The sequence below is a fragment of the Nymphaea colorata genome, chromosome 2 (genome assembly GCF_008831285.2).
Source record: "Nymphaea colorata isolate Beijing-Zhang1983 chromosome 2, ASM883128v2, whole genome shotgun sequence".
Classification (NCBI taxonomy): Eukaryota; Viridiplantae; Streptophyta; class Magnoliopsida; order Nymphaeales; family Nymphaeaceae; genus Nymphaea; species Nymphaea colorata.
The window spans coordinates 31,219,636-31,246,831 of NC_045139.1; the positions used below are offsets into that span (position 1 = coordinate 31,219,636).

Genomic DNA, 27,196 nt, shown 5'->3' on the forward strand with positions numbered 1-27,196 from the left:
GTTGTATCTAGTGATGCTTCTGCTTCAATCTATGATGAGCTCGACGAGCATGTGTTGACAAGCCTTGAATTGAATGTTCATGGTACCCCGCTGTTTCAAAATTGAGGTAAGCAATACCATTTATGGAGCCATTGAGATCGAGGTGCATAGTTTTGTTTGATTGGCATTGGGATTACTTGGAAGGCGCCCAAAACTCTATTGCAAGAGCAAAGACCACACCTTAACCAGCTGGCTATTGGAAGCCTCTCTGCTTCTAAAACACTACTTAAACTCTAATGCTTGCCATAAAATTAGGCCAGATTCCTTGCTTGGCCTTGTCTAATTGCTTCTTCTCGTTTTCCCTCATTATCTCTTCAGTGAGTAGGCCCCAGTCAAAGCCAAACCAACGGGATCCCTGTTCAAGCTCTCCCTCGTGGAATCCTGTTCCCTTGAGCATACTTACTGTTGTGAACCTATTCAAACAATTTAGATGTAATTGCCTTAACTCGTTATTACCATCTTGTCCTCTTTGTGTCTTTTGACTCTTTTCCTCTCCATCTCTTGGAGGTAGGCAAGTTTCCATCTCTTTCAGGTGTTCACCTCTGTTTGATTTTGTTGCACTTGAGAAGAAAAGATAGCTTTTAATTTCCCTTATTTTCTTGTTCTTCTTTTGTCTTGGACGTTTGAGTTGCATCCTTTTCCAAGCATTCACTTCTGACAGGTGTTAGTTGAGAAGGGATTAGGTTGTATGTTTTGTTTTTACGACAACTGCTACATGATCTCTTACACTTGCGGTAGCAGGAGTTTAGGAAGGAGCAGTGGATTTTCAGTTTGGCCTTTGCTTTATCAAAAAGGTTCTTGCTACATTCGTGTGGCTCGTTGATATTGTTGGAAATCTGATTAACATCTTTTTTGGATAGAAGGTGGTTAATGGCAGCTGAATTACCAATTTAAATGCCAGGAACTATTCCTGCCTTGTAGAATCCAGTGTGTTCTCATCTTCATTTTTTTTTTTTTTTTTGTGTGTATTGATGATTTGCATGCAAATATACATGAAAAATAGACTTCTAGCGTTGTTTGTATACCTCTTTACACTGAATTTGCATGACTAAAGCATGAACCCAGGTAATATGGGATGACCTTTGTCTGTCATTCTGAAACAGAAGTAGGCAACTGCAAAAGATGGTCATTAAACTAGATTCCTGAAGCCAACTAAAATGTGAACACACACACACACACAGATCTATATATATATATATATTATATATATATATATTATATATAAATATATATATATATATAGAGAGAGAGAGAGATAGAAAGAAATGCACATACAAAAATGCCTTATAGCAGTGGTTTCATTCATCGGGCACATAACCTCAACAGAGCACATTAACTGTTCTTGAAAGAGATTCCATATAAAGGAGAGTCAGCAAAAGCAGGAATTGTGAAAAGGGCTTGGTGGTATTTCATCTGTCACTGAAGATAAAAGGTCCTTTTTCCATGTCCAATTCTGCTTATAGATCTCTCTCTCTCTTGTTTTTGTAATGATCAGGAATTTTGCATAATTGGTGACTACTGGTGCTATAACCTTTGTAACTTGCATACTTTAATAAACAAAATGCGATGATTGGATTTGCAGGAAACTCTCAACATTCTACTTAGATAAGAATGAAAATCTTTTGGCTTCATAACATTCACATTCACAACATTTTACTATCAAAACAAAAGGGGTAAGCATGGCAATTGATAAATATGAGCACTAGTTTTACATCAGCATTTTTTACATCTTTATACAACTTACAGATACGTCAAAGCTCTTTGCAACTCTTATTAATGGATAGCATCTGATGAAACTCTACAAATATCATGTCCACTTTTCTCCCATCCTTGAAGTTGTCTCTTTAGTATCAGAAGGAATTTATGACGTCAATGCAGGTGTCAATGTAGGTCATAGATTTTGGAATCTGAGGCATAACAGCCCAGGGTCCTGGTAAATGTGGAGAAGCTTGAAATTTCAGCCACTGCATCCTTCACCTTTGGGTCATCTATAGTTCCTTCAAAATCAACATAGAAAACATGTTGAAAGGCCTTAGTCGAACCATCACGAACATCCAAGATTCTAACAGGTTCTGCTGTGAAATTCTTAACTTCAAGCTTTGCCAGATTGATATTTCGTGATGAGAATGCTGAGAGAACCCGCAGCAATGGTTGCAAACCACCTTGGTGAGTGATGACCATGCTGGTCTTTGGGGTATTTTTCTTCTTAACTTTCGTTTGGCTGTTGGATACAATCAAGAACCTTGTCACATTCCATGATTCATCTTGCAGGCCCTGTGCGAGGACTTGCAGGCGGTAGAGATCAGCAGCTCGTGGACTGGCTATGGCTGCTGTATCAAGCATGTTTTGTGAGAGCAGCATCTCAACAGCGCCTGCAGTATCATCAACAGCTTCCTGTGAAGCAGATAGGCCAAGCCTTGCTAGGCCCTGGCTGCAATGAGCTAGTGCAAGCGGGTGGCTCATCACCTTCTTAACATGTCTCTTTTTCACCCCTGGAATTGCGAGCAAGCAGTAGTGCACAAATAAATTTATCTCTTGGGTGATGTACAAACCTTTCTCTAGTAAAAGTTCATAATTTCGAACCTTGTTCCCCTCCATCGTGCTCTCCACAGGCACAATGGCATGGTCTGCTTTCCCGTTCTCAACTGCCCCAACAGCAGCTGCAATAGACCTACATGGAATAGGAACACAGTCTATGCAGGCCAACTTTGCTGCAGCCTCGCTGTACGCACCAGCTACTCCTTGGTAAGCAATTCTAAGCCCTGTGCTATCCTGCTGATCAGTCACACGGGTTTTCAATAGAATTTCTTCTATTTCTTCTCGGCCTAAGAGCTCTATCCCGATGCTCTGCTTTCGATCGATATGGATGTTTCTGGTTTGAGCAGCAAAGCTAGAGCATCGGATCCTCTCTGCAGGAGAAGATGGTGATACCTGAAACCTCTCCAGTTTGGTGGAACTTGCAGGGCCGCTTGTCATGAATGGCAGAGGGAGGGCCATGGTGCAGCTCAGAGGAACACCAGGTCGGATGTTCTCGCTGTAAGCTACCAACCAAACTTTGGAGGGGCTTGGATGCGAGATGCTGGTAGGGAGCAATATATACACGGAAAGAGGGAGGAAAGGGCCCTCAATTATTTGGAGCATTTAAATTATTTGAATAAGTCCAGCACGCTGTAGCCGATTCCTGCTGCATGTGATGTAAAACCAGATATTCGCTTCCCATGTTTGGTGATGTAAAAGAGAAAGGAAACGGTGGGTAGCTGCATAACCAATGAATTCCTTTTTTTCTTTTGTTGTAAAAGCTTGAAGCTTTGTTACTATTTTACTTCTGCTTTCAAATTAACTGAAATTCTATCACCATTGATCCTCCCCCCTGCAGAAAGTTGGATTTTCTCCATCTTCACTAGGTAGATCTTGTTTGATGTGAGGTGAACTACGTTTGGGACCATGAGTAAATGCATGACAGATGTATGTCCTAGTCCTACAATGCCGGGAAACATTGACAAATCTTTCTGTGGTGGCCCATTTACCAAGGAGCATGTGATGAGATCCAAAGTTGGTGTCGACAGTCTATATCGGAGCATGTGATGAAATGCAACGTTGTCGTCGATGAATTTGGTACGGTGAGTGCTGTGCATTGGCTCTGAATAAGTTTTTTCCTGATACAAAAGAACTCAATTACTTTTCTGATCCTGGAATCAAAGTTGCCAGCTTGAACCTCTCCTTGTCCTTCCCGCTGGTTGGAATGCTCCTTGTATTCACTGATGGCAACTTTTTGTCTTTGATGCTGATTGTCTGGGGTCCAGAAGCGTGATGGCTGGTGCGGAATTGACGCGTTTCTAGAAGATCTCTGTTTGGTGTCGCACGGGGCTTGGCTATGACTGGAGGATGGAACGTTTGGTTGAGAAGGCACACACATTTAAATAAAATTCAAAATTTGTTAAGTTGGTAGAACTCTAACGGTATTCTTGACAAATTTATCACTCAACTGCGTGTTTGGTGCATGAATATGTATTAGCCACTGACTCTCTCTCTCTCTCTCTCCTCTGTGTGTGTGTGTGAGAGAGAGAGAGAGGGAGAGAGGGAGAGAGAGAAGCTTGATTGCGATTAATGAAATATGAAAACCAATATCTGTTACATTTCTATGTTTTTTTCAAAAATAGTGACGTATAGATGTGATGCACGTGATTGATTTTATAAGTTTTCAATGCTTGATTTGCTCGAGTGAAAATTTTCTTTAATATTTTTTTGGTCTACAATCATTGTTTATAAAAAATATGATTCAAGTGCAATCAACGTACTTCCTATTACCTGTTTACTCAGGACGGTGCACTAAATTAGAGTAGTTGTGAAAAAGGAAAAACAAGTTTAAGATCACCAGATTTTACTGCAATTTGAGTGATTGACGCGTCCTTTTGGATTCAGAAAAGCATACCCTTGGGGTTGTAAGGCGATGAAGAAAATTTTAACCGGCAGAATATAGGCATGTAACTAAGTAACTATACAATCTGAGGAAATATTGTTGAAAATTTCACTACAGCATGCTCAACTTGAAATATCTTTTCCTTTCTCACCATGAAATCTGTGATTCTGTAAAGAACTTTCACAAAATCTTTTTTCTTTCTTTCTTACTGCCCTATAACGTTCCTTCATGTTAAGAACTTTTTATTGAAATGAAAAGGACATTATCACCATAATTCCATTTCCTTCATCGTAAATAAACATTTTTATCTCTTGCCAAACGGCATTGGCGTTTCACAATTGTATGTAAAACTGAAACCCTGTATTGGGAACATCAGTAACGTGAAGCCCAAATTTGAGATTATGAATAAAAGGGTTGCACCTAAGGGGAAAACCCCTTTGGCTAAACGGGTACCGACCGTTCCCCATAAGTGGAGCTGTCGTACCCGTTGTCCACGATGGTCTGGTTGAGTTGGTTGGGTTTTCCATTTTTCAATTAATAAGAGACTAATATGAAGAATAATAAATTAATTAATTAATATGAAGAAAATATAATAATGAAGAGATTATCAACTTGATTTTTTCCAATATATGAGCTTTCCCTTATGCAGTGACCACACCAGCCCACAAAAGTTACTTTATTTATATATATAAATTTCATTAATTTTCAGTTTCTTTTTTCATATGAACGCTCTTTAAAATTTGAAATTTAAACTTAAAGTGCCCTTCAACCAGAAATTTCCGGCTCTGCCACCGCCCTTATATGATTATCATAGTGATGGGTATGGGTTGTGAATATAGCTTGTTCCCTGTTTGTCATCATCGATTTTCGATTTGAGTCCGCGAAATGAAGTTGGTCTTGGAATTTCAACTTAGGTATGTTCTCATTATTTGATTTGAATTTTGTTTGTAAGAACATTTCAATCCCTTCACATTCGGATCCCAAACACCAACACTCATTTCGAGTCCCAGACCCTCCGCACCACATGTTCCAAGTGGGAGGATGAACAAAAGAAAAAATCGGCAGTTCAATAACACTAAAAAACCAGGTTTTATCCTGAAAACCTTTGAAGTGTTTGGGTGCCATCAAAATTAGGTTTGAAGAAACCCCAGTTTTGGCAAAACCTGTTTTTGTAAAAAAAATTGAAAAACCTGACCCCCTTCAGCTTGTTTATCTAAAACCAGGTTTTAGAAGTGTCATCGAAGCAAACGGCTCAAATTTGAGAAACTTATTTAAAAAAATACTTAGTTTGATGAAAACTAAGTATTCACAAAACTTGGTTATATGAGAGTGTCATCCAAACGCCCCGTAAAAGTATTGCATGCATGAACAATTGTTAGGGTCTCAGACCTTATGATGGCTTTTAGTTATAGAAATATTGCATTTTCAGTAACACAGAGTTTCCTGAAAAATAATGGACACATTCATGAAAGATTGCATTGCAAAAAGAACAATGTGAGGAACCGAACACAACACCATCTCCTGCATATTATAAAAACAGTTCAAATTAAATGTTAAAAGTGAAAAAAAAAAACATTTTTCTAAATGACAAAATTGACCTTGAGAAAATGAAGAACATGGCAGAACCCTAAATTTTAGCTGGAGGGTACTAATTAAAAAAACTTCAACCTCTTTAAGTCACTAATGTGAAGATAAATATATTTTGTGAGAATAAGCATATTTTGGTGCCCACACCAACTCTCATGTAGCTCTGCCATTTAAAGGCATCCGCCCCACCAAAGTGAGAACTAGGGAAGTCTGACCAACTTTGCACTGGTGATGAACAATCTGTTCGGATGTCTGGTTGCTCCAGGACCAACCTTTTGTCGCTCCATAGATTTCTTTCACCTGCCACGCAGAAGGAAACAGAGGACATGCTCCATGTGCCTGCTGCCATGGATCTCTTTCACTTAACAGCGTCGACAAAGAGGATGCAGCTCTTCCGCAACTGACCACTGCTCCTGAGGGGCCCCATGGCTTTGATGCCTAATGCAACTTGCGGTGTTTGGTGGTGCATGGTGGTCGGCGTATGACTGTTAGCTCCACCGTGCAAAGCGCAGATCGGAGAAGAAAAACAAAGGAAAGTCCAAACCTGTGTGTTTTCTTCCTTTCTGCTTTCTCTTTCTTCAGTATGGTGGTTCACTTTTCGTGTCTCCTGCATTGTCTTCTCTTTCTTCTGTTTTATTTTTTTCGACAACTTGTTCGATGTTGACCTGTAGAACCATGTGCTTCTTTTCTTGTTTCTCCTTATGAATTAGTTGCAGTTGATATTTTATTACAGTATCTCAGCTTGTGCATGGTCTAAGATCTTTACTTATTGACTTCCAATATTGTCGTCATAACGTTGCTTCCAATCTAACTTGTAGGTAACCCTTCGAGGAAATCCATTGAAACCTGAGCATCAACAAGTTAATTGATTCTCATCGGTCACTGTTCACAACTGGAATGACAGCTTGGTCTATTCTCTTTGCGATTGCGTGCTGCTGAGCCCGATGCATTGCGAGTGCCTGTTTTGTGCTTTGCCTTACCCTTTGTGGAGGTGGTAGTCATGATAAGAGAAGCAAATTGGATTATCGAAACAAATGCAAACACCATTCTTTATGTTTTTGAGTTTCTATATCACATTATCTAACCTTGTTTCAGGTGAGCAGGAGAGTTATCTCACTGTCTGAATGAGAGCCGAAACATGAGCAGGAGAGTTATCTCTGTGTCTAGAGCTACGTCCGTGTGAGATAATGAGTTCTTCGCATGCTTCAACATACGTGTAGAGATTCACTATTCTCTTCAATATAAGAGCATCACCCCAACAGATTGAATGGACCATAACCCCTGCAGGTTGAATTGGAGACACAGTCCCATTCCACCTATTCAAACTGTGCCCTAACCTTATGGTTTCGTAATAGATTTTGATTGAGTAAAGAAAATTTGTGATCATTGACAATTTACGATCTTAGTTTTAAAAAAATAATGAAGTTAATGGCTTATCTAACTTGAAATACTTGACGGTAGAAAAGTCAAAACATTTTTATAAAATTAAATTCGTTCTAAGTTACATGGACTCGCCAAAATAGTCGCCAGCGTGCAGGTACAGCATGGAATTGACAATATCCTCTTTTTTTCTTTTGAATCATAATTAATGAATCGATAAATTGTTAACCACTGACTTCATTATATATATATATATATAAAATTTACTTTTTTATCTCCCTTTAGAAACCACCATGAGTCATGACGTGCCTTTTTATATTGGTAGATCATTGGATGAGAAACCTGAAAAACCCATTTCAAATATGACTGTTTTTAGCTCATTTTCCATTCGTATATACACACCTATTGCTTCCACGCTCAGCACCTGTGTGAGTATTGAGCTACAGTCCTCTCTCAGCATGCGAGGATAAACACATCGACTATGTTTCCAGATCAAGTTAAAAGCATGTTTGGTGCCCATTTTGAAGGTGTTTAGACATGTCTAGGAGCCACCAATTACTCTTCATAACAGTAACTTTTCAGTTTGCTAAGAAAAACATACTATACAATCAATAAGAAATTGATAAACTCAGCCTGAAAATGGTCTCTTTTGAAGCAAATTTCAGTATTTCTGATGGTGTTTCTGAACATAAGCTTCATTAAGTTGGCTTGGACGCGTTGGCTTTTCAAAACCGAAGCCATTGATGGTCAACTAACTGTTGTTTTCACGAGCTGGCGTGTGCCATTCTTTGATTTTCGTGTTCTTTGTGTTTCAAACCGCGACCACCTACATGTCTTCGTCAACTTGTAAATGGTAGCATACCAGAGGTGACAGCTTCTCTTTCAAAAGGTCCAAAGCTTTAATGGTGCATATGCCGCTGTTTTCAGTCCATAAAAAATAACACGCAGTAAGAAAGAATCAAACTAAAGACCCATCATCTTATGTTACATCCCCAAAGAAATAAGATGTGACCGCTGTATTTATTTTCGGGACTTTCTTCTCGTGTCCCTGTTATGAAAAGAAAGAACTTTGCAGCTGCCAACCTTGGCCAGCACGCAAGCCAGAAACCAAAGCCGCCATGGTTAAAAGCTTCAAGTTGTTGACGTCCTCAGCTCTTTTGATTTCTGCCTCCGTTGAAAGAGCGCAATTATTGGTGAGGGTCGGGCTTTGTAGCTAACAGTCTCCATGCTTGGAAGGGGAGATGGACTGTGCTAGCTAGCTGCATATTTATTTCACCAAATAAAAATTCATCGATGATGGAGTTCTTGTACAAGTATAGCCAAGCAAGATTACTTTTTAAAAGGTTGATCGTTGAAATGGGAATCCTAATCAAATGAATTCAAAGGTCGGTTTGAGAACCACTGGATCTTTTTTTTAGTAGTTCCGCACAAAAAAGGGCAAGTGGCCAAGATATTTTAGCATTGTTGGTAGAAATGAACCAGTCAGATGAGTGTGTGCATGTGTGTGTGTGTGTTTCTCTTGTTTTTTTTTTTATTCTGAATTTCATAGTTTCAGACAATCAAACCACATCCATGTGGTTAAATCTGTAAAAATTAATGGCAAGATAACCAATATATTTAACAGCCAAATCTACTCTTTCTCTCTCTTACATATGCAAAGAACATGGACTGTGTTGTCATATATTTATCATTTCGTATTTTGCTTTTCTAAAAATCTAGTCACATTGATGGATGAAAAGTGCAAGAAAATATAATAATAAAAAGTCATAAACATTAATGTCCTAGGTCACATTTTGAGCTGGACAAGATGATTACGACCCACTAGCCGAAAAAGAGACGAAGTTCTCTTCTTTCCTCTTGCCCTTCAGGTATAGGATTATTCATCTTGGTATTATGCTTCATCTTGTATGTTACAAAAACATAATATTCATAGGATTCAAACTTACAATGCCTTTTTCTTGTGCTACTAACTATGTGATGCTCGTTGGGACATTGTCCACATCATATTTTGTGAACCAAGAATAGACCATTAAATGTGTGAAAAACAGCTAGAATTGTCCTTTGTTTGCAAAGATGTAGACTCCGCCAAAGAGTTCCTAACATATATATATGTATATAAGATTTGCTTTATGAATGTCTTAAATGGAATCTGCATATGGTATTGAATATCAAACAAAATGTCGCTTTGATCTTAAGCTGTCCTATAAATTTAATAATATGAAAGAGAAAACTCAAAAGAGAAAGGTTATCTTTGAGTGCACTACATCTGCAAGTCATGGTTCAAAGAAGAGTATGGTCTTAAGGGGAAGGGTAGCCCTCACACAATAATGACCACATGGAAAACAGTAAATCAACTTGGAATATTTACTAAAAAATAACCTTATTGAGGATAGGTCCCCATCCCTTATTATTAAGAAAATGAACTTACTAACTGGAGAAGGGAAACACGATATATACAAAGCAGTCCCAAAAAGAATCAGGCAAAGTTTTAAAACAAATTAGAGAAGGCTGACTTGTGATTAGGGATGTTAATGGATCAAATATCAGATCTAATTGCTTAAAAAATAGTAAATCAGATTCATATTTAAGAAATGGCATCCAATTGGATTTGGATGTGGGTTCAGATTTAAATAGATATCAGATAGGATTCAGATTTGAATTTAGATTTAGTTTTAAAACATATCGTATATTCGATATCTATACATTTTGAAAGTTGGTTTTTAATATATGAGAATGCAGTAAGGGTTTGATTGCATACTTAAAAGTCGGATTGGGATTCAGTTGTGAATTTAAAAGTTGGATTCGAATTTTGAATTCAAATTTTAAATCCGGATATGATATAGACTTTTTTTTTTATCATTTGCATTCAAATTAGAATGTGTGAGCATGCTAATTGATGAATTTGACATGGTGAAAGGTACACCCGATTCAAATCTGATCCATTGACGTCCCTACTTGTGATCGAGTTTTACTAAAAGAGGAACTACTAATTGCCTTGAACGCTACATAGGATGGGTGCTTCACTCTAGGACAGAATGCTCTCCCATCAATGCATTCCCACAACTTCGGTAGATTCCATAGCCCGTTCATCTCTGGTGCTTCGTTTTGAACAGTTGGTGATGTTACTGTAAGAAATCTTGTTTGGTTCAAGACGATGATCATTTGCATGAAGAGCTTTCACTCAAGGCAGTCCATGAAGCTTGCTGGATTAGACAAGCTTCGGAATATGGAAAGAATATCGGCAAGCATACAAATCAGATTAAATGTATCAAATGCAATCAGCCAGGAAGCCCAAAGATTAATAAAGCACATGTCTTTAAATGGACGCAGCTCAGGATCCCGGGGCAGGAGAAATGACGGGCTCTTGTGCCTTCTTCAGGCGGTGGTGGATTGTTAACCTCCTGCTCACCCGACATGCAAGTACTGTAATTAGCAATGACTGAAGGCAGTACATAACTATATATCTTGATATTTTTTGAGAAATTCTGTTTTTTTTTTTAATGTAATGGATGTATGTGCAACAAACATGGATTCCAAAAAATTTGTTGTATGGATAAAAAATGTTTGAAGGGCAAAAGCAATGCTACAGTTTTACACATTTAAGTTCAAATTTGGTTAATATTAATATATTAGCCGATACGGGGCCATATTGGTCGTTACAAATCAATATGGCCTCATATCAGAACACATAGGCCTCCAAAATGCATTGGTTACAATGTGAGCAAGATATCGAACTGACAACATGAGATCTTCATGTCCAACCAATGAAAGTAGGAAAAATAGCATAACATTCTTTTGCGCACACACACATAATATATATATATATATATATATATATATATATATATATATATATATATATATATATATATATATATAAACCATTCTTACAGCACCAGTGATTCCATGTTTTCTTTTAGTTACTTATGTATGGACAGTGTCTTCTTGACAATTTTTATCCTGCAACTTGGACCTGCTTAAGATTGGGTATTGGGTCAAGACTGGGTCATTAAGGTAATTGGGTTTGTCTTGATGTAGTTAAGTGGTTCGGCAACCATGAGGTTCGATAAAGCCAGACTCGGGTAGATCCGAAAGCCTTGCCGACAACTCAATTCCGACCAGCTTAGTTGTCGAGCCGAGTCTGATTGCTAAGTTTATGTCTGTTGGGTACCCGGTTTGATGTCCAGTCTTATTTGAAACCCTTAACCTTTCATTTTTCTAATATCTTAGAAACTCTTAACCATATATGAAGAGTTTTTAAGGAAACACTCCACAATGCATCAAGAGAGTTTTTAAAAGGAGTCATCACCAATATGCCAAGAATTTTTAAGGGAGATATTTACTAAAAATGTGCTAACTAGCGTTCATGTGTAAAACTTAAGAGTTAGAAGGGGCATTCATAAGTTTTTCTATATAAATTGCTAGAAGGAGAACAATCTTCTGGGTCCGGATCCAATAATGGATCTCATAACCCCTAACTTGGTTATATTGATATCGGCAATATCGGGTCTGGATCCAATATTAGATCTCCAAATCTAACCCGCCTTCTCTGATCCCCAGCGTTGCGAGAGGGGGGTTTTTCTCGGACAGGCTGAGCTTCTTCGTTGCTTAAACCCTCTCTTCATCTCTCTGACTAGGGGACCTTCGGAAGGCACGAACTCCTTCGCTCTGAGGTGAAGAGTTCGTTCAGCGAGGCTGCGAGGATGTCGACTCTTGAAATCGAGGCTCGAGAGTAAGCAAAAGTGGCACTTCTCTATTTTCTAGGGTTTCTTCGTCTTATCTTGTGTGTCCAGTCTGGCTACTTCATTTTTTTTCAATGTTTAGAATTGGAACGTATAGTCAGTTTCATGGTATTTAGGTTAGGTTTTTTGTAGGGTGTATTTTCAACTAGGGTTTCACTAAGTTATAAAGAAAATCGTATGAGCTTAGTTAGAGTATTGGACGCTTGATTTTGTCAAGAAACTTATGATAACTCCAAAAGATAAATTCAATTGAATATCTATACTGCTTCTCTGTCGAATGGAAAATGAATTTGACATGTGGTGGAAGGTGATGAGTTCTTGATGCACAGCGCGTTGCGAGTGCAAAATCATGGTGAATGCCTTCATTCAAACGTAGTGAATTTAAATCAGTAGAATGTGCAATTTATCCCCTGGTTTTGGTTCTACCTGCGATGAAATATTTCTTTTGGGCAGCTTGTGAAACGTGCATTTGGATGACGTCGATTTTGTTTTTCCCATGCAGTGTCATTAAGATTGTGCTTCAATTTTGCAAAGAGAATTCGCTCCACCAGACCTTTCAGGTACTGCAGAGTGAGTGCCAGGTTTCTTTGAATACTGTGGACAGCCTGGAGACGTTTGTTGCTGACATTAACAGCGGGAGGTGGGATGCTATATTGCCGCAAGTTTCACAGCTAAAACTTCCGAGGAAGAAACTTGAGGACCTGTACGAGCAGGTGATGTGGCCTTATTGTTGCATACTCCTATTAATTATATTTCGGAAATGACGAATTGTTTCACAGAAGCTCTGTAGTACTAAACCTGCTGGATTATTTTTTATTAATATCGTCGTCCTTTCACCCCGTTAAAATAACTACCTGTCTCAAGTTGGTCGCTTACGATTTTCTTCTTGTGGAAGTCAAGACTTAACCATGAATTTGAGGTCATGTCCAAATGGATAGATATTCAGACTTGCATTCTCCATCTGTGTTGGTCATTACAGGGTACAAACCCAAGGCTGTGATAACCTTAATGTGATTTTGATGGAAAATCATTGACATTTTGGTAACTTTAGGAAAGATTTTATCTCAGTCTGGAGGCTTTGGTCGTCTAAAATGAAGAGGCTGATGCATATTATATGTTACCATCATATACTGTTCTTGTACTTTAACCAGATTCTGTTGGAACTTGGTACCACTTGGTCATCTCTGTGATCTACACTTTTGGTATCCGCTTTTAAAATAGGCTGTATTGTTCACTCTAAAAAGAGTCTCCTGATTTACAGAATTTGTGGGACTGGAACTTCAGCACCTTTTTAAAATTGGATTCCAATCCTATATTCAATTTTGTGAAGCAGTATACTTGAAGGGCCATTGACAGGCACACATGCCCAGGTGACAGCACTGCAAGCCCAACATGGTATAACCATAGATGGAAAAACTACCTAACCACTTAAATGAAAAGTGTTTACATATGTTTTTCTCCCCTAGAACAGAGGGCTGTCGTTTTTCTCTTCCTCAAGTCACTATCGTTATCCTTTTCCAATCACCATGGACAGCTGTTGAAATTATAGAGTTGCTTCGTGTATAATATGCATTGTTGAGAAATTGAGGTCAAGGAGTTGTGGAATGCTTACTGTGCTATATCCATTGTTTGTTCATAACTTCATTATATGTCAAATCCCACGTGGTTCAAACAAGTCAGTTGAATTGAATACACTTTTATTCATAATACAGATGTCTAAGACAACCAAGTTTTTGACATAGAATAATAGCATGGCAAGTGCACCGGAATAAACGATGCATGCATTGCTTTAGTTGGAGAAGGTAATTTCAGAAGTTAGGCTTATTCCATCCTTTTTTCTTTTGATATTACTGACTTTCTAGTCATTCCTTTAGTATGTTGTTACTTGATTTTGCACCTTGTGAAGTTTTAGTATGTTTTTTTTTCTTCCATTAGGCATGATAAATATGCTTTCCGCTATACCATTGGTATTTTAGCCATATAATTGTGGGAATTGAGGGGCAAGTCTGTATAATTGTTTTTGTTGTTTGTTTGGTATTTTACCTCACCTTCTGCAAAATTGTTGGTTAAATTGGATTGATTATTAAGTGGATGCTTAAACTATTCTTTCTGCTGTATGTCATCCTTCATGGTTTTTGTAGTTAAATTTTTTATTTCAATTTCAGATTGTCTTGGAGATGATAGAGCTCCGGGAGTTGGACACTGCACGTGCTATTCTAAGACAGACTCAGGCAATGGGTGTTATGAAACAGGAGCAGCCTGAAAGATATCTAAGGCTTGAGCATCTTTTGGTCCGAACATACTTTGATCCACATGAGGTTTGTATGATATTTTAAGGTGATTTGATCTTTCTGATGGATGTCACCAACTGCTTCCAGGCATTTACCTTCTGCCATCTTATTTTGCAAAGAGGATCTACAATACACTTTTGCTCGATACTTTTTCAATCTGCTGTCGAACTGATTTACAATGAAGTGATTTTTTTTTTTTTTTGTTGGGCATTACATCCTGTAGACATGTTGCCTCTTGTCTTGAGGCTGTTGAGCATTCAAATCTTACAGCTAGAGCATGAACAGCAACAGCCTGCTGTGCTTCCATATATCGTTTGAATAGTTAAACTTGTTGTAGCTGCTTATTTCGTGTTACCAATTGAATTAACGTAAAACATTTAGATGGTCAAACAGAAAAGAAGTAGGTTGATTTAAGGATTCCAATTAAAATGTCATATTATACACTCCTATGTGTAACATGCCCTAAAAAGCTAATGTATGGTTGTGTCATATGGGTTTAAGGCCTGATTACAATTGCTTATCTATTGTAAAGAAGTGTAACTTTGTGGGTTTGTCTAGGTTGACTTAGGAACTTTTTGTATTAGACTAGTTAGTAATTTTTTAGAGAAAAGCATGTCTTTTCTCTCATATAATTTGAGTATGTATGGCATTTATTGTTTTATTGTTTTATTTTTGCTTCTTTGATGTTTTTGTATCTAAAATTTTATACTTCTCAGTTTTTCGTAATATCAGAAAAAGCCATGTTATTTTCTAGCGTTAAGATGGTTTTGTGATAAAATTTTAAAAATAAACTTTGCTCTTCCTTTTTCTTGAAATTAAACAATGACAATCTTATTAGAAAATGAAAATTTTCTAATCTTTCTTCTGAAGTCAACCGGGTAATACATATAAATAAATGTCACCAACACTACAAGTAAATGTAAGCATAGATTTCTTGTAAATCATTAATGAATGGTGCACTCTCGGGAAGAATAAAATAGTGCTCAATAATAGGTGACTTAAAGTTCATACTTTCCATCTTTTTGAAAGGTTACCACATCAAAAAATTCTGAGAAAGTGCTCTATGTTGTCAAAGGCTCTTCCAGATGCCAGGCTTGGCTCCTCACATAAGCTACCCTCTTCCTAAGCAATTTATCACTCGTAGGTGCCTGAAATATTGCCTACATGTGTAGGTCTTTTTTGTTTGACAACCTAAATTATTTTTCTTTTTTACTTCTTATTCTTATTTTTTGCTTTTGTTGAGGGATTTTTCCTTTTTTTCCCCCTGCTTTTGTGCAGTTTATCTTTTACTCTCTGTTCCATGTGATTTTATATTAAATTGTAAGTACGAGTGCATGTGCACTTCTAATTACAATTCATATACTATTGTACTTTGAATATTTGTTTGTTGGTTCATTTTTTTTTAACTCTGGTTTGTGAGGATGTGTGATCTTAATACTTTTTCTTGTTTATTAGAATTGTAGTATAATTTTTTTTATGACAAACAATGCTAACATGAACAGTGATTATTATTGAGGATTGATGTTCCCTCTTTTTCTTAGATAGATTAGTAAACTTTAGGCTTTCTTTTTATTTTTGGGTTTTAGTTTCAGAAATAAAAATTGGAGATTTAGCAGTTGGCATTTAGAATGGTCAGATTTTGCATGCTATGAAACATTGATATTTACTTGTAAGCTTTTCTTTTCTACTATATAGTATATAATTCGTAAATATTTAGTCTTTTTATTGAATTTGATTTTCAAAGTTTTAGTTAGATTTATTATCATGTTAAAGCGTGTAATGTATTTGTGTTACCATGCATTTTATTTGTTTTATTGTTGTAAATTGATAATTGTAGATTTTTTATTAAGAAATGGTTTTATCTTGTTATTTTTAAAAATAGTATTATACTTTATTAGTTTCCCTTTTCTTGGGGGGCCCCACATAGTGCACCTAGTCCTGCCTAGTCTTTAGGCTCCTCTAACCACCCAAGGTGCAATTAATGCTTTTGACAATATATATATATATATAAAATCTATTATTGGATGCAGACCGAGATTGTCAATATCAATCTGACAAAGTGAAGGTTTATGAGATCCATTGTTAAATCCAGAACCCATACTATTGTTCTCATGATTTCTATTGGCTGTACTCTTTTGATGTTCACTTTGGTTGGGCGTTTTGGCTGGCTAGATGAACATATTTTGCTGGTCTACATTGTTTATGATTATGGCAGCACAAATCGGTCATCAGTTGACTTTCAAGATTGTCAATTAAAGTAGATTTGTTGTTGATTATTCTTTTTTCTGTACCTTGTAAACATAGTTGCTTTGGCTGATCTAGTGGCTTTATGTGTCTCATCCTCACTTTAGGCTGTATTAGTGTTTTATGTTTTCAAAATCTGGGCTGTTGATGTATTAATTTTTGCTCTTCAAAGGAAGCTTTGGTTCCCTACGGGATTCTATTACTTGCTTTAGCAGTTTCTGTCCCCATGACAGGCATATCAAGAAGTGTCCAAGGAGAAGCGTCGTGCACAGATTGCTCAAGGTTCGATTTTGGAAGTCCTTCCTCTCCTTTTATCTTGTTGAACCCTCAAGACTGAGATTGGTGTGATTGAGAGCAGGGGAATCCCATGTTTCAACCAAAACCACATTTTTTTACCAAACCTAGTTTACTCAAAATCTAGTTCTTTACCTGCTTGAATGGCCATGCTCGTGTGAGCAGCTGGATGATTTTTCTTGCTAAAACTCCAAAAGAAAATAAAAGAAACAAAAGTTGGCCATTTTCTGACCACTCAACACTTCTAGAAAGGTTGGTAATCATTGAGCCATCCTTTTGGAATTGCGTGTTGCCAACAATTATTTGTTTAACTTTTCACCAGGGAAAAATTGGTTTGGCTGGTGCTAGAAGGGGTGTGTCCCTCTGTTTCTTGTTTAGTAGTCTGTGTTTTTCATTAAAAAAAAAAAATTCTTTTCATGCCTAAGGTTTTTAAGATAATCTATATTTGTGATATTGTGAAAACATGCATCAGATCTTTTGCACACTTCTTTAAAAGCAGATTCTTGTCAGTTTAAACCTCAATTGTGACTCATTCAAGTTGGGTTAATGAGTTAAAATGAGTAAATCATGCTTTTCTTATTTTTTCCATTATCCTCTTTAATCATAATCAATGTAACTACCCAAAAGTTTAGTCTTGCATTAAAGGTTGTAGGAAAATTGTAAGGGTTTATAGAAGGGTTTGTAAGTGGTTGATTTTCTTTTAGGGTTGGGACCGCCGTTACTATTGGAATCTGCCAAACTAGGAGCCGAGCCTAGTATGGGAGTGGGTTAAATCTTATCGTGGAATTAGAGCCGATTCAACACTTAAACCTGCCGCACACATGGATGCATGTGCCTTAAAGGGGTTAGATTGTAACATCCCAAAAGTTTAGTCTTGTACTAAAGATTGTGGGAAACCTTCAAGGGCTTATGAAGAGGGTTGCTAAGTGATTGATTATCATGGTTCTTAGCCATTTTACGGTTGAAACCAAAGCTGTCAGGGGGCGAATTGGGATCCACCAAACTAAGAGCCTGAGCTTGGTGTGGGAGTGGGTTGGGTGTTATACCTAACATTACTAATGTATACTTAACTATGAATATTTATCCAAAATAACTAGTATGAGGCTTTCTCTCAATGCATATCTAAGCAGAGAGGTGAATTATTATACCACTTACAGTGAAACAAAGGGCAACTGAATAAAGATATGTTGTTTCTATAAAGAATAAAAATGATCATATTTCTTATTAGATTGCATATATCATTTCTTAGCTATGTTACATGGGTGTGAATACTGGTGTGGTACGGGTGCAGCGGTGTGGTTATAGGCACATCAGTTTTGAAAATTATGGGTACTGGGGTAAGGCAGAGCATATATACATGTATATACAATACATATATAATAATCCACAAATGTTTCAAAATTAAAGAAAAGGGGGAGATACCTGTAGAATCTAGGTGGAAGAGAAATAAAAAGAAGGGAAAAATCAAAATTAAAGCAAAATTAAATTTGAAAAGGTAAATTTTTAAGCTTCAAAATGCAGCTGCTGTACCCATGTTGCCATACCCACGTACTGACATGGTTACTTGGCCATATCACACATACCCGTGTGACATAGTCTTTTAGTTTGTTTGGTGGAAGTTTAGGTGAGCTTACCTCCCTTCCTTAAAAGGTAGCATATTACTTGTATGTTTTTTGCAACATGGTCTCTGCCTTGTCGACCATAGTACCATACATTGTCTGTATTTGTGGATTCTTCATACTGATTCGCCGAAACCCACAGTTGAAAGTTGAAACTCTTTTAGAGTTTTATTTCATAAAACAAACTATGTGGATGCAATCTTCATGATCAAACCCACAAATCACTGTAAGACATGTTTGTTCTGTATAAATTATATATGGGTTTTAAAGTGAGCAGTCTGTCATTTTTGGTTTAGAACATCTACCCTATGCAACACAAAAATGTGACCTTACGTTGATTTCTGGGCTGTATGCAATCAAGTGCAGTTGTAGTTGTTTCTTTTGGATTATTGAAAGGCCTAGCTTTTCATTAATAGGTGTGTTTATTTGCTGGCTTTTTTCAGCTTTGGCTGCTGAAGTCACTGTTGTTCCACCATCACGATTAATGGCTTTGATTGGGCAAGCATTAAAATGGCAGCAGCACCAAGGTTCTATTATAATTTCATTTCTCTAGGGACATACTATATGTGATATAGTTTTCTTTGGGCTAATGTGGATAGTATTAGGAATAAAATGGTTTCTGGTGATTTTTTCAGGGTTGCTTCCTCCTGGAACTCAGTTTGATCTCTTCCGAGGAACAGCAGCAATGAAACAGGATGAGGATGATATGTACCCAACAAATCTCGTGCATACCATAAAGGTAATCACGTCTTTTATGTGCATACCTCAGTTTCTCTGACATGAACTTCTGATTGAAGTCTGGGTGGGTTTTCTCAATTTTAGTTCTTCTGTTGGGAAATGAAAGACATGTATTAAGTTCTTGTTCAGTGTCTCAGAGAGACTGTGGTCAGATGTCAAACCACTCAATTAATCATTAAAGATCCATGGTATGCCACTTTACAACATAGCTCTAGCTGTACCAATAAGAAAAAACTGTTGGAAGATCCCAAAGATGAGAAAATTAGCCATAGGCCTTTGATGAAACAATATCATTCATAACATTCAATATCTTCTCCAAGCAATACCAGTTGTCCCCTGGCATTGCGGTGATTAAGTTACTGGTACACTCGAACGTCCAGAGTTTGAGGACTGGTACTAAAGAAGGAGAGAAGAAGAAGGGAATTATTTTCTCCAAGAAATCAAAAGTCTGGTGGATGGCTGGGTCTATTCAGTGCATTGGAGGGGCTAATTGGCCTAGTTGTGACTGAAAGGAAGGTTTTAAAAAAAAACTGACTTGGAAATTGTGGCACTGGCTTCGAAATTTAAGATGATCGAAAACTTGGAGCAATTAAAAATAACTAAAACTCTCACCACATTTTATATTAAGGAAGTTTTCATCTTAGGTCTACCTTTTGCTCATAATTCCAAAAAGGACCACCTTGGGTCCATTTGTGATTTTCCTAATAAAGGCCAGGAGTGAACTCTTGCTAACCTGAAAAAAAAAATTGCCAAAACGATCAGGCATAATCTAGTGATACAAGGTAATATTGAAAAAAATTGCAGCCAATGTTTTCTATTTTTTCAAGTGAATAGGAACCACTTCACGTCCTTATATGACAATTTTCATGGAAAGTTTGACCTTACTAGGGAGATCACAAACACTTGTCCTTTTTTGGAATTGTGGCCAAAAGGTAGGTCCAGAAATGGAATTTTCTTTTAAAGTATTAAAGCATGGAAAAAAAATGAAAAGTAAAACTCCTTTCCATCTAGAAACTTGCTCAGGCCCTTAGGCATTTGTAGCCTTTAAGCATAGTCAGTTAGTCCTATGTTTCTGCACATATTTTAAGGCTTTGAATTGCTAAGAAGGTTAAGATAAGAATCAAGAATCACAGTTTTTTGACTTCATAATCACATGTATTAGGAGTCTATTCTTTTACTTCCCCTAAGAAAACCTTGGAACTAATTTTCATATTTTTGCCTGTTGTTTGATAGTTTGGCAAGAAAAGTCACCCAGAAAGTGCTCGTTTTTCACCTGATGGGCAGTTCCTTGTTTCATGCTCGGTTGATGGTTTCATTGAGGTAGATATGCTTCGTATGTCTGTTTTTCTTGTTTATTTTTCCTTTTCTGATGATCTGTCACCTGGTTGAAAATTGTGCTTTGATAGGTTTGGGATCCCATAAGTGGCAAGCTAAAGAAGGATCTACAATATCAAGCTGATGTAAGCTGACTTTGGTTTTCCCATATTCATCTTTTTTTGCTATTGGAGACCTTTCTTGCTGTTCTAGTCTGATTACTACTGCTTTCTTGCATTTACTTGTAGAGGTAAATCAAGTTAGAAAACGTACCATGGAATGGGCTTCTTTCTTTTTAGTTTATCCAAGAACATGGAACTAGGGAGGAACTTCTTGTTATGGTGAGAATGTCTGAAATCTTGACAGAGATTGTGCGTGTGTGTACATGTCTATAAATAAAATGGAAGAAGAAGCATGAAACTGGTATCTCTTTTAGTTTTTCAAGAACATGATATATAGATTGAGATGCCACAGATTAGTAAAGAGTTAATTTATTATTATTATTATTTTTAATATTTTCTTGTAACCACATGCACAAACATGTGTAATACTTTTAATATTATGTTTTGGTTGCCAAAACAAGGGAAAACATTTTTTTTATAGTGAAAATATCGTGATATGTTCAAAACATCACCAAAATAAATTTCTCGCAATAGTATCATGAAAAATATGAGTGGTGTTTCTGCTAATGTACCCTCTTTCACCTGCACATGCCTTTTGGCTTTTGAAATTTTAAGGTGGCAAAATTGTAAAGAGCGAAAATATTATGGCAAAGAAACATTGAACGTTAAGGGCATCTGTGGTATTTGAAGACATTAGAGTTTAAAATCCAAATAGGCATAACTATTTTGAAGGGAGAAGTGGTGACTTTTATGAATTTATGTTGTTCAATCCTTGGAAATTGAAACCTTTGTAGTTTGAACTATGAATTTTGGTGCTTGTTAGTTATTGAGAAATTTTTTGTTTTTTATGTTTCGTTGACAACTTCGATGACCTTATGACTTGTGTGTTGTAACTTGTATGGCAGCATGGCTAACTTATGGCACTTATGGTCATATAATTGTTAGTTACTCATTCCATGTTACGGTAGTTATTTTATTTGCTTTAAGGTTGTTGCATTACTTGCATTTACTTGTTTATTAACAAATTCTTACTAATTTGGTTACTTATCTTTACCTTTTTTGTATTTTCTTCTTTAGTTCTTCATTTTTTAATCTAATTTTAGATTTTTTTTCATGTTTTTGGAAGATTTCCAAGGATTTCATTAGAAAACCTTGCCAAAAGATGCTCAAGGAAAATCTTGCCAATAAAATCTTGACATCTGTGTTTGTGACTATGCTTAGAATGTTGGTTCTTTTGGTTTATGGGTTTCCCATTCATAATATAATTTATGATTGATATTTTCTAGTCTCAAATTTACCCGGCTGTGCTTGTGTTTTCCTTTCTGCAATGAGTTAAACAAATTTTGCTATTATAAATTTATAATAACTGACATATTTTAATTCAGGATGCTTTTATGATGCACGATGATGCTGTTCTTTGCATGGATTTTAGTAGAGACTCAGAGATGCTTGCGTCTGGATCACAAGATGGAAAGATCAAGGTAATCAATGTTGCAAACGGTTGGAAAATATTCAATTTGGGAACTTGCAAGTGCTTATGCAATGATCTATGTAAATGCTGTAGGGCCTTCTTTATCTCCATTTGTACAGTTTGAGTAGCTTTTTTTGTCATTGTACTGTCTAGTACTATGGCACATGAGTGCATGTAGAGGTGCAGACACAGGTGACATGTGGACATGGATGCAGAGTATTTTCAAAAAGTTCGGGTTGCATGAAAACTCTCACCCACACAACCATGTGTATGCATACAATTAAAACAAATTAATACTGATGTTTAAACAAACAAGTAGCAAACATGAATTTTACTGATAGATAAACTAACAAAAGCGCCAAAGCGTCCTCTGTATATGCAGCAAAGCAATCAATGGACCGTTGCTGTTGGCAAGTATAGCAGCTAGTTGGTCATGCAGATGACTGACAAGCCCAAGAAATTATATATAATAGAAAAAGGAAAATAAGAAATACAAAAAGATGGAAATATATATGTAGTGCTTTTAATATTTTGGCTGTGCTGTGTGTCCTGGTTATTTATGTGTTGTTTCATCTTGCCACAATATTGGTATACAAACTTACTCCTTGTTTTGCAGGTATGGAGATTAAGGACTGGACAGTGCTTGCGTCGACTTGAACGTGCACATTCGCAGGGCGTAACTAGTCTTTCATTCTCTCGGGATGGAAGCCAGCTTCTTAGTGCTTCCTTTGATAGTACTGCAAGGTCATTTAGAAAGTTACAGCTGGAAGTTATCCATTTATTGTACTCTTTTAGTTCCTCCATGAAGATTTGGGTGATCATCTGATTGGTTTATGATATTACTTTATTACTTTACCACTTTTTGTTATTCGGGTTGCTGTTAATGGATGTACATTGTACATCATTATTATCTTCTGTTGTTATCATTCATCTCTAGTTATCTTATTTTCTCTTGTCAAAGAAAATGGTGTGGGGGAAGAAAGTAGTTGAAACAAGGTTGGGGTTCAAAGCACAAGTCAGAAAGTGTAGCTACTATCAGCTATCCTGTTGCTCCTGTCATGGCAAAAACTAGGCAATTATTCATTTCTTTTGTTAATGAAGATGTACCCTAGAATCTCCACGCTGTGGACTATTGTCATTTATATCCAGAGTCTTTGTGTTAGCTTCTCGGCCTCAAGCTGTTGTCTGAGATATGTTAGAGCGTGCCTAGTCTTATACCTGGGTCTTTAAGCTTTACTGGTTGCCTAGCCTAGCTGTTCCTAGGCAACCTGCCATGCGCGCCCGGAACTCAACAACCTAATCTTTTTTTCTCAACAGCTACATCTTTTTTCATTTTTCTCTTCTTTGTTTCTTCTTCTGTTGCCTGAGGCTTTTTTTTCTTTCTTCATCTTCTTCTTTTTCTTTTGTTTCTAATTTTTATGCAGATTTTCTTGTCCTCATTCTTGTCGATGTTTCACGTGATTTGCATTAGGAACATATTTTTGTATATTTGGGTATGTGTGTACTAATAACCATATTTTTAGTTATAGTTGATATATTATGTGTTATTATACTCAGAATATTTGTGTCTTTGTGATGCAGTGGTTAGAGGGTTAGCTCTAACCCCCGCGGCAAACTATTATCCAAACGACAAGTAAGAAGGCAAATTGAAAGGAACGTAGATAAAGAAAAGAGCTAAAGGAAGGACATAATGTAAAAGAAGAGATTAGGGTTTTCATTAATCTTCCCCCAAAATGAACCATAAGTCCACTTTAAATAGAGATTACGAACTACATTGGATCTTGGATCCATTATTGAAATAAAAATTTCAAACCCAGTAAATGAAAATAAATAAGAAAATAAACCCAATAGTATGGATCCAAACTGCATAGACTAACAAATGAACTGCTCCTGCGTCACTTTGTTTAGGTTTTAGATTGCTCTCTCTCTCTCTCTCTCTCTCTCTCTCTATATATATATATATATATATATATAACATGGAAACTGTGATAATGTGAGCATTCCTATTCCCTCTTTATTTAAAAAAAAAAAGGAATAATAATTTAGGCTTTAGATAGGCGTTTAGATTTTAGAAGTTAGAATTAGAGGTTTAACAGTTGGTACTTAGAAAATGATAAGATGTTGCTTGCTTTGAAATATTGTGAAGCAGTGACATTAAATTGTAACTTTTTTTTTATGCTGTTTCAAACTGCTGCTTATGTTTATTATCATGTTATTGAATGTTTAATGTGAGTTCATAAACCGTTTTAGTTGTTTTCTTTTTAGAAGTTTGTACGTGTAGGTTTTTCTTTGACAACTGCTTCTAACTTTCGTTGTTATGTTTTAAAACTAATGTTATATTTAGGCTGAGGCTATCTGCTGTTGCTTGTAACAAGATAGAGTCTATTGGGATGAATTTGGTCTATCCTTTACTTTGATCAGAACTTTTTCCTAATATGAATATCTGCATTATTTGTCTAAACTGTACTAACTACTGGCAGAATCCATGGGCTTAAATCTGGGAAGATGCTGAAAGAATTCCGAGGCCACACATCTTATGTGAATGATGCAATTTTTAGCAGTGATGGTGGTCGTGTTATTACAGCCTCCAGTGACTGTACAGTGAAAGTGAGCTAACTACTTGTTTATTATCTGCATATGTTGTTTGCACTTTATATTACATTCCTGTCCTCTACAGTCTGTAATGAATATCCTTTTTTTCCTTTTGTTGGAAGCAGGTTTGGGATGTAAAGACTACCGATTGTTTACAGACTTTCAAACCTCCACCTCCTTTGAGGGTATATTCTCCAGACACAAACTAACCAAATTCATAGTTATTGATGCAGATGAATTGAGACATGTTCTTTGTTGTGTTACCATCGTTTAGAGATAATTTTCAAGACCTAATCAGCATGCTTGTATTTTATTGGGCAATCAGGGTGGTGATGCATCTGTTAACTCTGTTCTTCTCTTCCCAAAGAACACAGAGCATATTATCGTCTGCAACAAGACATCTTCAATATATATCATGACATTCCAGGGCCAGGTACTTGTCCTGTTATTTCCTGCATCCAGAAAATGTAACCTCTCCCGCTCTCTTTCTTCAGTGTTTGTTTGTATTTCTTTCTTACTGTCTATAGACCAACTTAAGCAAACATTTCTCTTCGTCCTTGTCAGTGAAAATTTTTGCAACTATTGCTAGCTTAAGCTTGACCTGTTGAAAGCCTAACAAGGACATTGCTCTGAATCCAGCTTATCCTAACTGCAGCTCCATTCCTGTATTTTGCATGTGATGTAACATCTGAATACTCAATTACTATGCATATCAGTCAAATTTTAGCATTTTGAGCAAGATCTTTGGTGTTTGGTCTTAATTATATGGTTAATGGATTACCTTACAAGTTGCACTTGCAGGTGGTAAAGAGTTTTTCTTCCGGTAGAAGAGAGGGGGGAGACTTTGTTGCAGCCTGTGTTTCACCTAAAGGAGAATGGATTTACTGTATTGGTGAAGATCGGTAGGTTTTGAAGATTCCACAGATTGCTGAGACCTTTTTTTAGTTGGGTTTATTCACTTTTTTTAAGGCCTTATCAATGTCCTAAACTCTGTTTCTCCTCCAGAGAGTAGACATTGCTGGATTAAAAGTAATGTTTCTCATGTTCTTTTGCAGTTACATTTATTGCTTCAGCCATCAGTCCGGTAAACTGGAACACCTAATCAAAGTGAGTTATTTTATTTGTTTTCTTTGCCCTTGGGATATTGAGGCTTAAAGTTGCTGTAAATTATAGCTTGAGTACAATGTTCCACTGATATGACAGTGCCTCCCTCCTTCTCTATTGTGATGATTTTTGGAAAAAATCTGGGGTTTGCATGACTTCTTTAAATAACTAAGCTTATATGGCTTCTTCAAATGAAAATAAAGAGCACTCACCTTTTAAATTTCTGTTTTTCTCGTTAGGAAAATGAGAAACAATGTTTGCATTTGCAATAATGAAAAGTACAAACTTCAGACTATGTGGTATTTGATTGTCTTCAGCCATTGTTGTTTCTTTTAGGTCTCCTCATTTTGAAGGAATGTCAAAAAGTATAGAAAGAATTACTGTTATTTTCTTATTAGCTGTTTGAGTTTCTACAAGTTGTCATGGCTTAATATGAGACTTTGAAGACCTACGAGGTCTCTATGGCTGCAATACTATGTCTAATGCAAATGACTGATTCCTTATTTGGTGTTGATCATGTTAGGATGCACATGAAAAGGATGTAATTGGAATTACTCATCATCCTCATCAGAATTCGGTAGCAACGTATGGTGAAGATTGCACCATGAAATTATGGAAGCCTTGAAATACAATAATGCTCTGACAGTGAAAGACTAAGACTGCGACTGCGGCTGCGATACGAAGTTGTGGAACCTTTGAAATACGTTGATACTTTCAGAGCTTTGCACAAGTTTTTGCTGTGCCTCATGTTGGGTAATTGCTGCCTGTTCTGTCAGCACCTTCCCCATTCTCCGATAAATAGCCTTCCGCTATTATTTTGCGTCATCTGCATCTGTGGAAGACTGATTTAATGGAAAGACACAATCAAGTACCGGACTCCTGGCTAGAAGAAGCTGACCATAGGGCTGATGGATTGCCTGAGATTGATACAGCATTTATCTACCTTTCCTTGGCAGGGAATATGACTTGGAAATTCTTGTTCGATGTTTACGTTTTTTTATTTTTCCTCATTGACGCTGTAAAGTTAAAAGACCAAATTGAATCTGAATGTCTAGTTTTCCTTCTTGTCGTTGTAACATGAGGTTGACACTGAATCTAAGTGTTATCACAATGCGCCGCCTCCCTCTCTCCCTCTCTCTCTCTCTCTTCCTCTGCACACACGCACACCCACACAAAAACACAAACACACGCATACTGTTACTGTTATTTCATGCTGATTATCAAATTTTATGCTCTTAG

General features: G+C 36.8%; 2 protein-coding genes and 1 long non-coding RNA gene across 3 annotated transcripts; 2 read left to right on the plus strand and 1 right to left on the minus strand.

Annotated features, from left to right (window-relative positions):
- Positions 1 to 1,690: 1,690 nt before the first annotated feature.
- LOC116247080 (arogenate dehydratase 1-like) lies at positions 1,691 to 3,124 on the minus strand. The gene has a single exon (XM_031619033.2). It carries the CDS (start codon positions 3,034 to 3,036, stop codon positions 1,921 to 1,923), a length of 1,116 nt encoding a protein of 371 aa, XP_031474893.1. The 5' UTR covers positions 3,037 to 3,124; the 3' UTR covers positions 1,691 to 1,920.
- A 3,143-nt stretch (positions 3,125 to 6,267) lies between these two features.
- Positions 6,268 to 7,115, plus strand: LOC126409829 (uncharacterized). Its single transcript, XR_007572619.1, has 2 exons — positions 6,268 to 6,592; positions 6,865 to 7,115. It is a non-coding gene; the product is annotated as an uncharacterized LOC126409829 (long non-coding RNA).
- A 4,888-nt stretch (positions 7,116 to 12,003) lies between these two features.
- Positions 12,004 to 27,068, plus strand: LOC116247858 (suppressor of mec-8 and unc-52 protein homolog 1). The gene is made up of 16 exons (XM_031620230.2): positions 12,004 to 12,158; positions 12,671 to 12,881; positions 14,334 to 14,486; positions 16,937 to 16,985; positions 19,060 to 19,143; positions 19,252 to 19,355; positions 20,588 to 20,674; positions 20,761 to 20,814; positions 22,176 to 22,271; positions 22,878 to 23,005; positions 24,742 to 24,868; positions 24,979 to 25,038; positions 25,179 to 25,286; positions 25,655 to 25,755; positions 25,909 to 25,960; positions 26,481 to 27,068. Exons 1-16 carry the CDS (start codon positions 12,130 to 12,132, stop codon positions 26,580 to 26,582), a joined length of 1,545 nt encoding a protein of 514 aa, XP_031476090.1. The 5' UTR covers positions 12,004 to 12,129; the 3' UTR covers positions 26,583 to 27,068.
- Positions 27,069 to 27,196: the final 128 nt, after the last annotated feature.